Source organism: Phragmites australis, chromosome 2 (genome assembly GCF_958298935.1).
Source record: "Phragmites australis chromosome 2, lpPhrAust1.1, whole genome shotgun sequence".
Taxonomy (NCBI): Eukaryota; Viridiplantae; Streptophyta; class Magnoliopsida; order Poales; family Poaceae; genus Phragmites; species Phragmites australis.
Genome location: NC_084922.1, coordinates 3,125,885 through 3,139,237, shown reverse-complemented (window position 1 = coordinate 3,139,237; position 13,353 = coordinate 3,125,885). Strand labels below are relative to the sequence as shown.

Genomic DNA, 13,353 nt, shown 5'->3' with positions numbered 1-13,353 from the left:
ATAATTTACAGCAAAACAGAGCTAAGAGGAGACTGAAACTAATCAACTCTTAGACAAAAGAGAACTATATAGCGGAAGCTAAAACTATAAATAATAGAAGGAGGATGAAGCTAATATGCCCTTAGGCTCCATCACACAAGCACGGTATTCGATTAGTTGCCTACTAATGCCCGCCATCACCCTCTGTGGGCGTGAAGTAGCCAAAAGCCAGCTTCTTCTGACTGGTAGTATTTGAAAAAGCAGCGTGAGTATGAAAGTACTCACAAAACTTAATGCATATTAGATACTTATAATAATCCAACTCCAAGGATTATGAATTGGGATGTTAGCAATAATATGGCCACATGGTTAAGTAAATTTATATGTGAAAGTAAAATTTGACAAAAACATATGTGAGCATCTAGACTAAACCAACACAACTATCCAACCCTTAATAATCAACTGAGCATATATATGAAAGGATCTATAGTAATAATATCTGTAAAGAACTATCTCAACCCATCAACCACCTTAATCCACATTCATAACTCGGTTCCAAAATGCACGCACAAGAGATGATATGATAACCACGTGGCAAAAATAGGTGACGTGACAACCACATCACCAAAACTACTATTCGAAACCATTCGAGGGGTAATGTGATTCGATATTTTAATTTGGATGGTTAAATAAACGGTTTAAAAGTTTAAGGGGGTTATACGAGCACTTTAAATAGTGCACACGAGTAATTTTGACTTTTTCCTTTTTTTAATATGGGTTCAAACGAAAAATCACCCAAAACGATGAACTCCAGTTTTTTTATTTGAAATAGATGAAATCCAGTTTGAAGTCAACCAATACATCGTAATAGAAGAAAACACAATGCATAAAGAAACATTCTAAATACAACAACCAGGCACACATTACACTCAGAGGCATAGTATAGCAAATTTGTACATATTAGCATGAAGAGGTAAAAAAAAAGAATCTTTAGTGGATTGCTTATTGAGTTTGATACACCTGCTAACCTACGTCATAAGTATTTTTAGATATTTCATTAAACTAAGATCTGATACCACGCTATAAGAAGCCGTCTAAATAATATTTTAATTAATCATTAAATTGATCATTTACTTAATCATGACTTCAATGATTAATCAGAATACCACTCTGCTAGTTTCGCCACGTGTTTTATGCCCAAGATCGAAACACATACATTTCTAACATATCACATCACAACAAAGCTAAACAAAAGAGCGAGTAATTTAATTATATTACAAGTTCTTTAGTATCCATAATTTTTTACAATTTATAGCAAAAGAGAGTTAGAAAAAGACTGAAACTAATCAACTCCTAGGCAAAAGAGAACTATGCAGAGGAAGTTAAAACTATAAACAACAAAAGGAGAATGAAACCATATACCATTAGGCTCAACTACAAAAGCACGACCTCCGAGTAGTTGTCTAATCATGCCTACCACCACCCTCGGTAGGCATGAAGTAGCTAAGACCAGCTCATCTTGGCTGGTAGCACCTGAAAGAGCAGTGTGATTATGAAGATACTGTCAAGACTTAATCCATATTGAATACTTATAGATAATCTGACTCCAAGTATTATGAATTAGGATGTTAGCAAAAATACAACTACATGATTAAGTAAATTTTTATACAAAAGTAAAATTTAACAAAAACATGTGTGAGCATCTAGACTTAACCAACACAACTATCTTACCTATAACCATCAACTGAACAAATATGTGAAAGGAATCATAGTAATAATATATGTAAAAAAACAACTCAATCCATCAACCATCTCAATCCACATTCGTAACTCAGTTCCAAAACGCGTGAGAGAGATAACATGGTTGTCACGTGGAAAAAACAGGTGACGTGGTGGCCACATCATCAAAATCGGTGTTGCAAACCACTCAAAGGGTTATGTGATATGGTATTTTAGTTTGGAGGTTAAATAAATAGTTTTAAAATTTGAGAGGTTATCTGGACACTATGAATAATCAAGAGAGTAATTTTGACTTTTTTTTTAATATGAGTTCAAACGAAAAATCACCCAAAACGATGAACGCTACATATACCTTTGAAGGCCTTCAAAAAGAATACCAAAACGATGAACTCCAGTTTTTTTATGTGAAATAGATGAAATCCAGTTTGAAGTGTGAAGTACACACCATTTGGTTCTGGCCGCATTTCAAAAAGGAAAAAAAAAATCGAAAAGAGGAAACCCTGAGAGGATAGAGGCCCACTTGCAAGTGAGCCTGCGCGCGTTCGGTCGCTCCGCTCCGTTGGGTCATTGCCCTCGCGGGCTCCCAGCTCACTAAACCCTACCACCCAACGCCCTCCCTTCTCGCCGCGCCGCCGCGTAAACCCCGCACCCATCTCGCCGCCGCCCGCTCCCCAGGCGCACGATGGCGGCCGCCTCGAGGGGCATGCTCGCGCGCCTCCGCAGCCTCTCCCTCGCCGGAAGCCCGCGCCTCCTGCCCCCTCCCCGCCTCTTCTCCTCTGCGGAGGCCCTTGTCTCCCTCCCGGACGACGACGGCGGCGAGGGCGGAGGAGGGGGCCGGATCATCGAGGCGCGGGCCGGGGTGATGGGCCCGATCTCGCGGCGCACCGGCGTCATCGGCGTCAAGTGCGGGATGTCGGCGACGTGGGACAAGTGGGGCGCCAAGGTGCCCATCACCGTCCTTTGGGTCGACGACAACGTCGTCTGCCAGGTCAAGACCGCCGAGAAGGAGGGCATCTTCGCGCTACAGGTGCTGAAATGTCTCATCTCCGTGCGAAACGCGGTCGGTGATAGATAGGGATCACGAACCACTTTTGCTTTCCACCGAAAAACTAAGTAATGGTTGCTAAGCTTAGAAGTAATTTGATTGTTTTGGCCATTAGGGTGAGGTTTTTGGCCTCCCGGATGATAATGGCTCAACTTTGGAGTGAAGGGTTGTAAACTATTGTTGGTGGAATTGTTGGGGATCACTAACCTCCGGTTGTTAATTCACTATGGGCATGTTTGGAATAGCTCCAGCCCTGAGAATTAGTGGAATACCCAGCTCCACGAATTCGTGGAGTTGGAGGTGTGGGTACACCGAGGGTATTTTAGTGTGCCATTGTTCATATTTTAAACTAAAAACAGAAACTTAAACTACTTTATTTTAGCTTACAATCTCAAAATTTGACGTGGAACTGGAAGCTAGACTGCCAAACAGGACCTATATCTCGATATTTTCTTCTTCTAGTGGGAAGTAGGTTTATTTGTAATCAAACTCATGTAGCAATGTTCTGGCCACAGCTCTTCCTGCAGTGCCTACAAAAAGAAGTAAAAGAAATAAGGGTAGATAAGTGGAACAATGATAGTTCATTCAGTGCCAAATTTCCTTGTGTTCATGCACCATTCTACTCTCTTCAGGAACATGATGTCGATTTTTCCCATGTTTTCCTATCAAATTAGTCCTTGCTCTATTTTACTTTTTTTTTTGTTTTTGTTTTGGAGATTGTTACATTGTACTGCCAAGGCTTTATAAGTCGATTGTAAAGATTTATCTAGAGAATAATACTATGGTTTTGGCAAACATAATGAATATCATGCGGTTGTAGTATTGCAGGTGACTGTCCAGCAGTTCACTATAAATAATTAAGACAAACTAGTGCAAGAAACATCCTGCCTTAATTTTCTAATTTAATTGATCTAAATGCAACACAGGGTGGAAACCCTTTGTATATTCCTCTCTTTTTTAGTTTGTTCTATTTACCTTTATTTGCAAAATTTATTGTTAACTTCCAAAATTCTTCTCCTTGTGTTTGTTAGCTCGGGGCAGGCCAAAAGAAAGAAAAGCACCTAACAAAGCCTGAAGTTGGCCACTTTAGAGCACAAGGAGTGCCTCTGAAGAGAAAGCTAAAGGAGTTTCCGGTAACTGAGGACGCACTTCTTCCTGTTGGGACAACTATCACGGTTCGCCATTTTGTGCCTGGACAGTTTGTTGATGTCACTGGAATCACGAAGGGGAAAGGTTTTGCAGTACGTATTCTTGCCTATCTTCCCCTGATCTCACTTCTTTGAGACCAGCTTGCCTCTATGGAAGAGGTGTACAAAATCATCCCAGGGGGCAACAGCTTTTATCCAAACTTCATCGATACAGCTCTGACTGGCACTCGCCCGAGACTATAACGATCTGAAAACAAGAAAGCACTGGTCAAGTTTACTTCATTGTTTTAGACTAGCTGAAGAATCACCAGGGTTTAAGCTTGAGTTTATTTCATCAACACCTCTCTTTAGTTAGTTGAAAGGAAAATAGAGGGAATTTCGGGAATATGCATGAAATACATGTAATACTTCCCAAGTTTCTAATTTATGCCTTGATTTTAAGCTGTTTTGTTTCAAACATCCTTTTGATTAAAAATGTTCTCTTGCAATTTGTATGCGACTTTTCCGATAATCAAAGCAAACACTGTATGTGTTTCTTGCAATTGCTGGAATATGCAAACAGAGAGATAAAGTGTTAAAGTACGACCAGTGGCAATCACAAATCATAACTAGTGGTATATGGGAGACCAAATACATTAATGAAAATGTTCACCTCCTTTGGAAATAATAGATTCTTATTTTCTCTGAGAATGAAAGGCCATCATGTGCAAAGTAATGTGCAACTTGGTAACTGTAGCTATTCTTAGTTTTAATGTGTGATCATTGTCTTTTTGGATCTTGATTAGCTTTTGTATAAACGCTTAGCACATAAGAGTGCAGAATTTGGCTGGGCAAGGGAGACGGGGGCAAGGGATCCTTTTTGCTGTCCCGCTTTGTAATTTGGCAATATCCAGTATCCACAAGGTAAAACAAGTATTGAGGTTTGAGAAACTAGGAGGACCAGTATGTGGTAAACAACCAATTCTTACAAGCCCTCGAGGACTTCTGTGCATGTTAATACAATTTTTATATGATTCTCAAGATTCTAGATTAATTTTCTTGGGGAATTTTTTCCTGTGTTACATTGGAAATATGCAAAACTAGTCAATTCCTCATCAAAACATTGCGATTACAGAAGTAATACAACAATCATTTTTGTCTTTCTTTTAAGACGACACTCCCTTTTAGAACAAATCAATAATGTCAATAGTATCAATGTTGAACAATTTAACCTTTTGTGATTCTTGTAGGGTGGGATGAAAAGACATGGTATGAAGGGGATGCCTGCCTCGCATGGTGCATCTTTATCACATCGCAGTATTGGTTCTACTGGTCAAAGAGACGCTCCTGGAAGGGTATGTTATACAACAGTATGCCATCTATATACCAAAAAATGTTACGTGTCTCTCTTCCCAGAAGAGGCATTATACTTTCCATTAGGATTGGCAGCGGTGAAGTTTTGCCAGAAATTACACATCCTCTTAACAGGGTAAATCCTGGATGTTAAGTATTTGCCCACAGGTTGTTCTCTATGCTTAATAAGTTAAACAGTGATAAGTATTGTTGGCATTTTTCACATTTGTCATATTTACTTGGGCAGTACTATGAACTATGAGTTTGTTAAATGATGTACTCGAACATGACTGTACCTCCTTAAGAGTACAGTGCATTTAAAAGCGTTAAATACCAACTTCAAAATGTTGTTTATTCAGATCTGTCTAAGGCCTTCATTGGAGAATGGAGATGCATGTGTACATCTATAAAGCCCGTGGCTAATGCTTTCTATATATGCTCCCAAAGTGCCTTTAGCTTTTTGGCTTACAATGCTTGAAATTCGTTAGGTCAGTATTAAAACTTCGATATTTGTAATTAGGTTTAATTATTGTCTGTTGACAAATGGTAAATGTAATACAACTGCATGGAGAAATTACTGCTTTCTTCATTTATGCCCTATAGGTTTTGTTTCAGTGTTAATAAATTATCACCCCCCCCCCCCCCCCCAAAAAAAAGAAGAATTACAATTATTTTTCTCCATGTGTAGATCTTAGAAGCTACTTTCTTGGTGCTTTTCGTGAATTATGCACAACGCCATTGAACCTTTTCTTCTCATAAGTTTTCTCAGGTTGAAGTGAGATCATCTTAAGCTTGTGCTCTGTTGAAACAGATTCTGTCATTTGTCACGCAGAAAAAACACTTGGTTCAAATTGTCATGGCCAGTTTTTGTAGACTCAAGCTATTGATAAGAATGTACTGGTTAATGTGTGCAGAGCAATGCTGCAGCAGTTATAATGACATAACAATTGGAACATTTCAGGTTTTCAAAAATAGGAAGATGCCTGGACGTATGGGTGGTGTACAACGCACAGTGAAAAATGTTTGGGTTTACCAAATAGACCCAGCCAGGAACTTAATGTATCTGAAAGGCCAGGTGAGTTGACCATTTCTGTATGTTATAGCATATTTTGCTCAAGCACAGAGGTTGCGATATGTGTTCTATCTATCTCTTGTTAATCCTTTTTTAGGTTCCTGGGCCTCAAGGTAGCTTTGTTTTCGTCAAGGATTCAATATACAAGAAACCTGACACAAATTTGCTCCCATTCCCTACATATTTCGCACAAGAAGGTGAGTCGGAAGATTTGGAGCCCTTGATTGCTGATCTTGGTGAGGTCGATCCATTCATGACAGTGGATTAAAGACTAGGGACAAATTTGGAGTGCTCCAATTGCGTTCTGTGCACTTAAGCTAAACTGTTCCACAAAATTGTTTTTTAAATTTTGAATGGATATATAAGTAGTTCCTGAATCACAAGTTGCTTCATCTGATTACTGGCCAGCCTGATCGATGTTGTTCCATGTACATTACCTGGCGAGTATACCATGGAGCTGATTGTTTAATTGACTGAATGGACCTTTTTAATAAGTTATGCAATTGAAGCTTCAGATAGATATATAAACTGGAATACTTCACTCCTGAGATCAGATCTTGTAATCTCTGGTTTTGTTTAGTCCTAAATATATATTCCTTGAAGTCGTAACCTTTGCTTTTCTATATTGTTTTTCTTTTAAAGAAATGTTAATGTTACTGTGCCCCGCTTTTATTTTCTGAGATCGATTTGAGTACAGCCTGAATTTTAGATTGCAAATTGTCAGAACTGATCTAAGGATAGACCAATATCTATGTTATATATTGAGCTACAGATGATAATATAACATAATGTGATCAACTTAGCGTAAGAATTTGTTATTACAAATGAAACATTCGAGGGTCAAAAAGTAAATAAATACTATAGCTAGTGCAGTCTTTTTATTCAGCATCTCTCACAAGCAGTTGATGTAGAGCATCACTTTAGAATTTTTTATCCTACATCTTGTACTCCGCAAGTCATGATAAAAGATGAAATGATGGTATTCATAATAATAAGGGTTACAAGAGATTATTTGCATAACAACATAATTTAATAAAACATTTAATAAAAGTGAAAGTAAATAATTGAATAAAAATAACTTCAAGAATTAACCTTATTGGTATAAACCACCTCAATCGAAGTTGATCATCTTAAACATAGTTTTCGCAACCATGAACGGATCACCAACTCAAAGTCATCCTCAAATCTTTACCAGTGTATTTTAATTATATATGTCATTCCTCACCACTCATAACCGCGAGTATGGCTGATTAATCAGTTTTACACTCAGTAGATATTGTACATTTTACTCACAAGATGTGTTAGCCTATTTTGCTAAATATCCGTTGGCCGACGAAAAACTCTTACACACTTCTAAGATATGCGTTAGAAATTCACTGTAAGGCTTTTATAAAATCTCTTCCAATAATTATCTACCTGCTAAGATTTCACTGTCGTGTGAATAATTACTTCAACAACAGAAGTCTCCCTCTTGCGCCATACGGTTCCAGGGCATTCCGTTCCCTATTCCACTAATCAGTCTGCACTGTGTTGAGAGAAAATCAATTTATCAGCCAGACCCGTCTCATATTAGACTTGTGGTTGTATTGTAAAGCTCGATCTGATCGCGCTATGAGCCGATCTTTAACATGGTCTAGGCAAAACCACCATCATCCAACACAGGGAAATCAACAATTATCCGACAAAAGCCCACAATTTGTCTGGAACACATCAACAAGCCAACGAGCATGCTAAACTTGCACAAACACTAAGTTCCATGTTACTAAAAAATGTTATCACCAATTTTATCTCATGTTGTATAGTACTATTATCAAAATTATTATACTAAGTGTCATGATCCAACTCCTAAACAATTCTACTCTTGATCCCACAAAAACTGAGAGGACAAGGTAAATATGAAGAAAACTAAGTCAAACCTAACTTGGGTTTTCTAACGACAACTATACGTGTCAAGATCCCAACTTCGGGTTCCCCTGTACCTCCTATACCAGTTCCTGAATCACCTACAAATAAATTACCTCGTCATCTCCTATTGACAATTGGCCCAGGTTGGAGGAGTTGCATTTTGTATGTTTTCGTATCCGCTTCCAATGAATGTTTATTGGTGCCATCCCTAAAATTTTTTATTATTATTTAACCCTTATGTATGACTACATAAGTAAAAGTGAAAAATAAATACGCTCATACATTGAAGCTTGCTAATTAAATAAAATATAAAAAATAAAATTAGGTCTTTCTAATTCATTAAAAATAAAAAATAAATACGATCATACCTAAAGTTTTCATATTAGAGCATGCTAATTAATTAAAATATAAAAATAATTAGAGATTGCAACATACCTAAATATCATGGCTAAATTTTCTACTTCCATAAAAATAAAAAATAAAAATACTCATACCTAAATTTTCTATATTAGAGTTTGATAATTAATTGAAATTAAAAATTGTAAATGGAGCTTGCTTCATACCTTAATATCATGGCTAATTTTTCTAATTCCTTAAAAATGAAAAATAAATATGTTCATACCTAAATTTTCTATGGAGCTTGCTAATTAATTAAAAAATATATAATTGAAGCTTGCTACGTACCTTAATTTCATAGCTAATTATTCTAATTCATTAAAAATCAAAAATAAATATGCTCATACCTATAGCCAATATAAATCAATAATGAAGACATTTTCTAACATAAGCTACTAATTGAAGCTTCCATATCATAAATGAGGTATAATTGCATCTACATTGTCTTAAAACATCATGGCCATAGTTTCAACTCTATTATTTCAAAATCTAGAGCAATTTAGCAAACAAAATCCAACTAGAAATGGATTGGAGATGAAGTTGACCTTGAAACACCTAGGGCTTCAGGATTCCTTAAAATTTTAAAGCCCCCAAGAACTAGGTGACAAAAATAGCCGCCATCGTGCAAGAACAGAGCTCCTCTTTGTTGTGCTCGGGTTTGGAGAAGGGGAGGACCACTGTTTTATATCGTACATATCACTGTTGGCACATATCACAAGTCGACAGTAATGTCCTGCTATCACTACAGGCGATGCCCTTAGCTGGTAGTGAAACTACAGCAGGGAATCACTGCCGGATCAATCCATCGGCTGGCAGTGAAGCCACTTTTCACTGCCGATTCATAAGTCACATTGGCTTATTCTTTCTGCTTGGCTTATGAACCAACAGTGATTCCCATCACTATTAGCCCATTAGGTACCAGCTATGATGGGCTAACATATATGACTGGTTTTATAGTAGTGTGAGCTCACAACCACAACCAATGATGTGGAAAACATGTAGGTACAACAAGTGATCGGAACACCAAGGCAATCTCTGACGAGCTGGACTAGAGAATCGAAGGCTTTGATCTCTCCCTTGTGAAGCACCGGTCGAGGAATACGGCTGTTGCAGCATCTAAAGCCCACATGAAGCTAGTGGCGACGACGAACGTGCCATCTCGCATGGTGGCCGTGGCCTTGATGACTGCTGCAACAAGGCGTCATGGCACGAGCACCACCGGTGCCCGCAGCACGTACCACGCCGCCATGGGGGTTAAGCTTAAGCTAGGATGTTGGCGTCCAACGTCTCGAGAACATGCATACTTTGCTAACTGATGACTTTACGAGCATCCTGTTCACCTCCCGTCTTTCATGGCGTATTTTCTTGAACTGATGCCCTCAAGCCTCTATCTCAGGAGCAAGGTAGAGAGCTTCATGGAAGGAAAGAGCTTGAGAGTGGATGGATACCGGTATCTGAAGACTACCGCTCACTTTAACACTGTTTGGCAGCGCTCGGACTCCCATAATCACCTCATATCTGATATTTGTAGGTGAATATAAAATGATTTAAATATATATTTTTAGTCTATAATGTAAACAAGATAACTCACCCAAACACCCTAGTGTACACTCAGCTCCAAATCCACGAATTCTTAGAACTACGGATATATGGTATTTGTAGGCGAATATAATTAATTGTTACATATCTCAGGCTTCATCGGTGGTAACATGTTTTCTTTGTTATTCCATATGCAGGTGTCGGTGAATCAGGAACCAGGGGTCCCCGAATCCCGAGGCCAGGCTAGCAATCCACCATGTGGCACCATCCCATGGGGTCACCTCCGCAAGGTAAAAAAGACTAAGTCCCGGGAGAGGGCGCTCGGGGCCACAGTCAGTGGTCCCCGAGTACCTGGGTTCCCCGATGATCTGCGAAGACTAAGTGACCGGGAAGAAAGTGCTCGGGGAGGTAAACAGTGACCCTTGAGCACCCAAGTCCCCCGACGACCAGCAAAACCAAGTACCGGGAGGGGTGTGCCCGGGGCTGCGAGCAGCGGCCCCCCGGGCACCCGAGTACCCGAGGACCCACTGAAGGAAGTTCCGGGAGAGAGTGCTCGAGGCTACGAGCAGCGGCCCCCGAGCACTCGGTTCCCCGAAGATCCGTACAAGCATGGTCGGGAGAGAGTGCTCGGGGAGGTAAACAGTGACCCCCGAGCACTCGGTTCCCCGACGACCCAGGAAGCCCCTCCGTCAGTGGCCCCCACAGGGGTCCAGCGATGAGGTGTCAGCTGGTGAAAGGCCCGAGGCCGCATTTAAGAGCGCGCGTGGCCTGTCACCTCCAACTGCTCCCGCCACGCTTGGTGTCAGTTCCTGCCACATTCTGGCAGGAAGGGCGTGGGGACATTAAATGCACAGGTCCCATCTCGTGCCATCCGGCGCGCCTCGGAATAACGTCGCAAGGCCCGAGGCGTTCCGTCTGATGCGCTGCTGTGGCAGGAGAACAAGACAGGGCGGGCACGCCAGGCCGCTTTGCGGCTGCCAGGTGGGCCCTCTCCACGGCGCCCGTTGCCAATGCCATCATGACGACTGAAGACCGGGCACGGGGCGCGTTTTCAACCCCCATCACTTCGCACAGAGGCTATGATGACGCCCTTTCTATTTATGGTGCCTTGGAACTCGTGCCCTCCCATTCGGGGCACGCTACTGCCGGCGAGTATTTAAAGCAGCCGGCAGCAAGAGATCTTACAAGCGAAGTAAGCTACAAGCGCACAAGCGGAAAAAGCCCGGCAGGCTCTGCACGGTTGAAGAAGTTAAGGAAGTAGAGAAGATCGAGAAGTCCAAAAGCACCCAAGGCCAACAGATACACACAGACTGAAGAACAAGGAGCCCCAAGCTCTAGGATAGACAAACATTCTTGTAACTAGCACATTCCTGAGAAACATTCTCAGAACATTTATAGCATCCACACAAGAGTAGGGTGTTACGCCTCCGTGCGGCCCGAACCTGTCTAAACCCCCAGTGCATTTACTTCATTCCGCACTAAGATCATTCCACCCCGCCAGCCATCGCATTCATATCCATTTATTTCTCCGGCAAACTTATTCAAAATCATCCCCCCGGCCGAATCTCTAAAAAGGGGTCCCTCAGGATCCCTGCGACAGGAGTTAACCCTCCGACAGCTGGCGCGCCATGTAGGGGCGGAGCATCCCTGAATTTGTTTGTTTGTTTTCTCCTGTAGAAAAAATAGCTGACGGTCATCGTCTCCAGCACTCCGGCTCCAGCTCCAGTGAGGAAATGGAGCCCCTCGCTCAGGAGGCCCCAATCGCTGCTGCTTCCCAACAGCAACCACGATCTGCACGCACAGTGTTCCCCTCTCAGGGGGACCAAGGCGCTGGGCCCAGTAGGGCCGCCGTCGCCGTCGCCGGTGCACCATCCAACCCCCAGTAGGTGGCCGAAACTCCTGCCGCCAGGTCCGCGTCTGGACAGCGCCGGGCGCCGCTGCGGCGTAGGCTCGCCTTCGGCGAGGCTAGCCCTGGGAGCGCGCTGCTTGCGGCGCTAGCTCTCCTCAGGCACCCGCCAATCCAGGCGGCGGGGGAAACCCCGGAAGGCCGCTGACTCCAGGAAGTAGCCGCCTTAGTCGGCACGACCCACCGCTAGGTGTTGGCCGAAAGTTCCCGCGCTACCTCACACTGCGGCGCAGCTAAGACCGGCCCATGATCGTCGGGGCTCCCCAGCTCGCAGGGTACGGCACCGGTTACCGAGCCTTCGCCAGCAGCCTCCTCCGGGTCAAATGGCCCACCAAGTTCCGTCCAAAACTGCCGGAGAAGTACGACGGGTCCATCGACCCCGTCGAGGTCCTCCAGATATACACCACCGCTGTCCAAGTGGCTGGCGGCAGTGAGAAGGTGATGGCCAACTACTTTCATGTCACATTGAGGGGCTCTGCCCGCTCTTGGCTTATGAACTTACCCCCCAGGATCTATCAGCTCCTGGGATGATCTTTGCCACCAGTTTGTGGCTAACTTTCAGGGCACATTTACGCGCTCCGGCCTGGAGTGCGACCTCCACGCCATCAAGCAGCAGGAGGGGGAGACACTGCTATTTCCATGCTAAAGGTTTAAATGTTTGGAGGGTCACCGAGGAAGGGATGAGACCTCACATCACCAACAAGAAAAGGCAACTAGAGACATTGGCAAAGAGTATCCTTTTATCATCTTTAAATGTTGATATATTTAATCGTGTTTATTCTCTCAACAATGCACAAGATATTTGGACTAGTCTCATTGAAATACATGAAGGCACAAAGGATGCATGCAATGAGAAGTATCATGTGCTTGTTACTAAGCCCAATAGCATCAAATAATTTACCTATAAAAGTGCAAATGATATGTACCCACGTTTGAATGTTCTTGTCAATGAGATCAATGGGTTAGGTTTGACGCAAATTGATGATGATCAAGTGGTGAGAAGAATACTTCAATCTCTTCTTCCAAAGTACAAGTTGATAGTCTCTAGCATCTATGACAACAATGACATCAAGAAGATGACTCCAAGTCAAGTGCTCGGTAAGATCACCGCCCATGAGATGACCATGAACATGGGGGGTAGAAGCATCTTCCTCATCTAACGCCAAGAACCTTGTTCTCACAAGTAAGCAAGCATCATGCCCATACATGAAGGCGAAGATGAGGAGGCAAGAGCAAGAGTCAAGCTCAAGCAAAAATGATGAAGATGAAGAGAGCAATGAAGATGATGAGC

At 42.1% G+C, this 13,353-nt stretch overlaps 1 protein-coding gene across 1 annotated transcript; it reads left to right on the top strand.

Moving 5' to 3' along the window:
* Positions 1-2,133: 2,133 nt before the first annotated feature.
* On the top strand, positions 2,134-6,857 carry LOC133894330 (large ribosomal subunit protein uL3m-like). Its single transcript, XM_062334855.1, has 5 exons — positions 2,134-2,746; positions 3,796-4,005; positions 5,142-5,246; positions 6,206-6,319; positions 6,414-6,857. Exons 1-5 carry the CDS (start codon positions 2,402-2,404, stop codon positions 6,582-6,584), a joined length of 945 nt encoding a protein of 314 aa, XP_062190839.1. The 5' UTR covers positions 2,134-2,401; the 3' UTR covers positions 6,585-6,857.
* Positions 6,858-13,353: the final 6,496 nt, after the last annotated feature.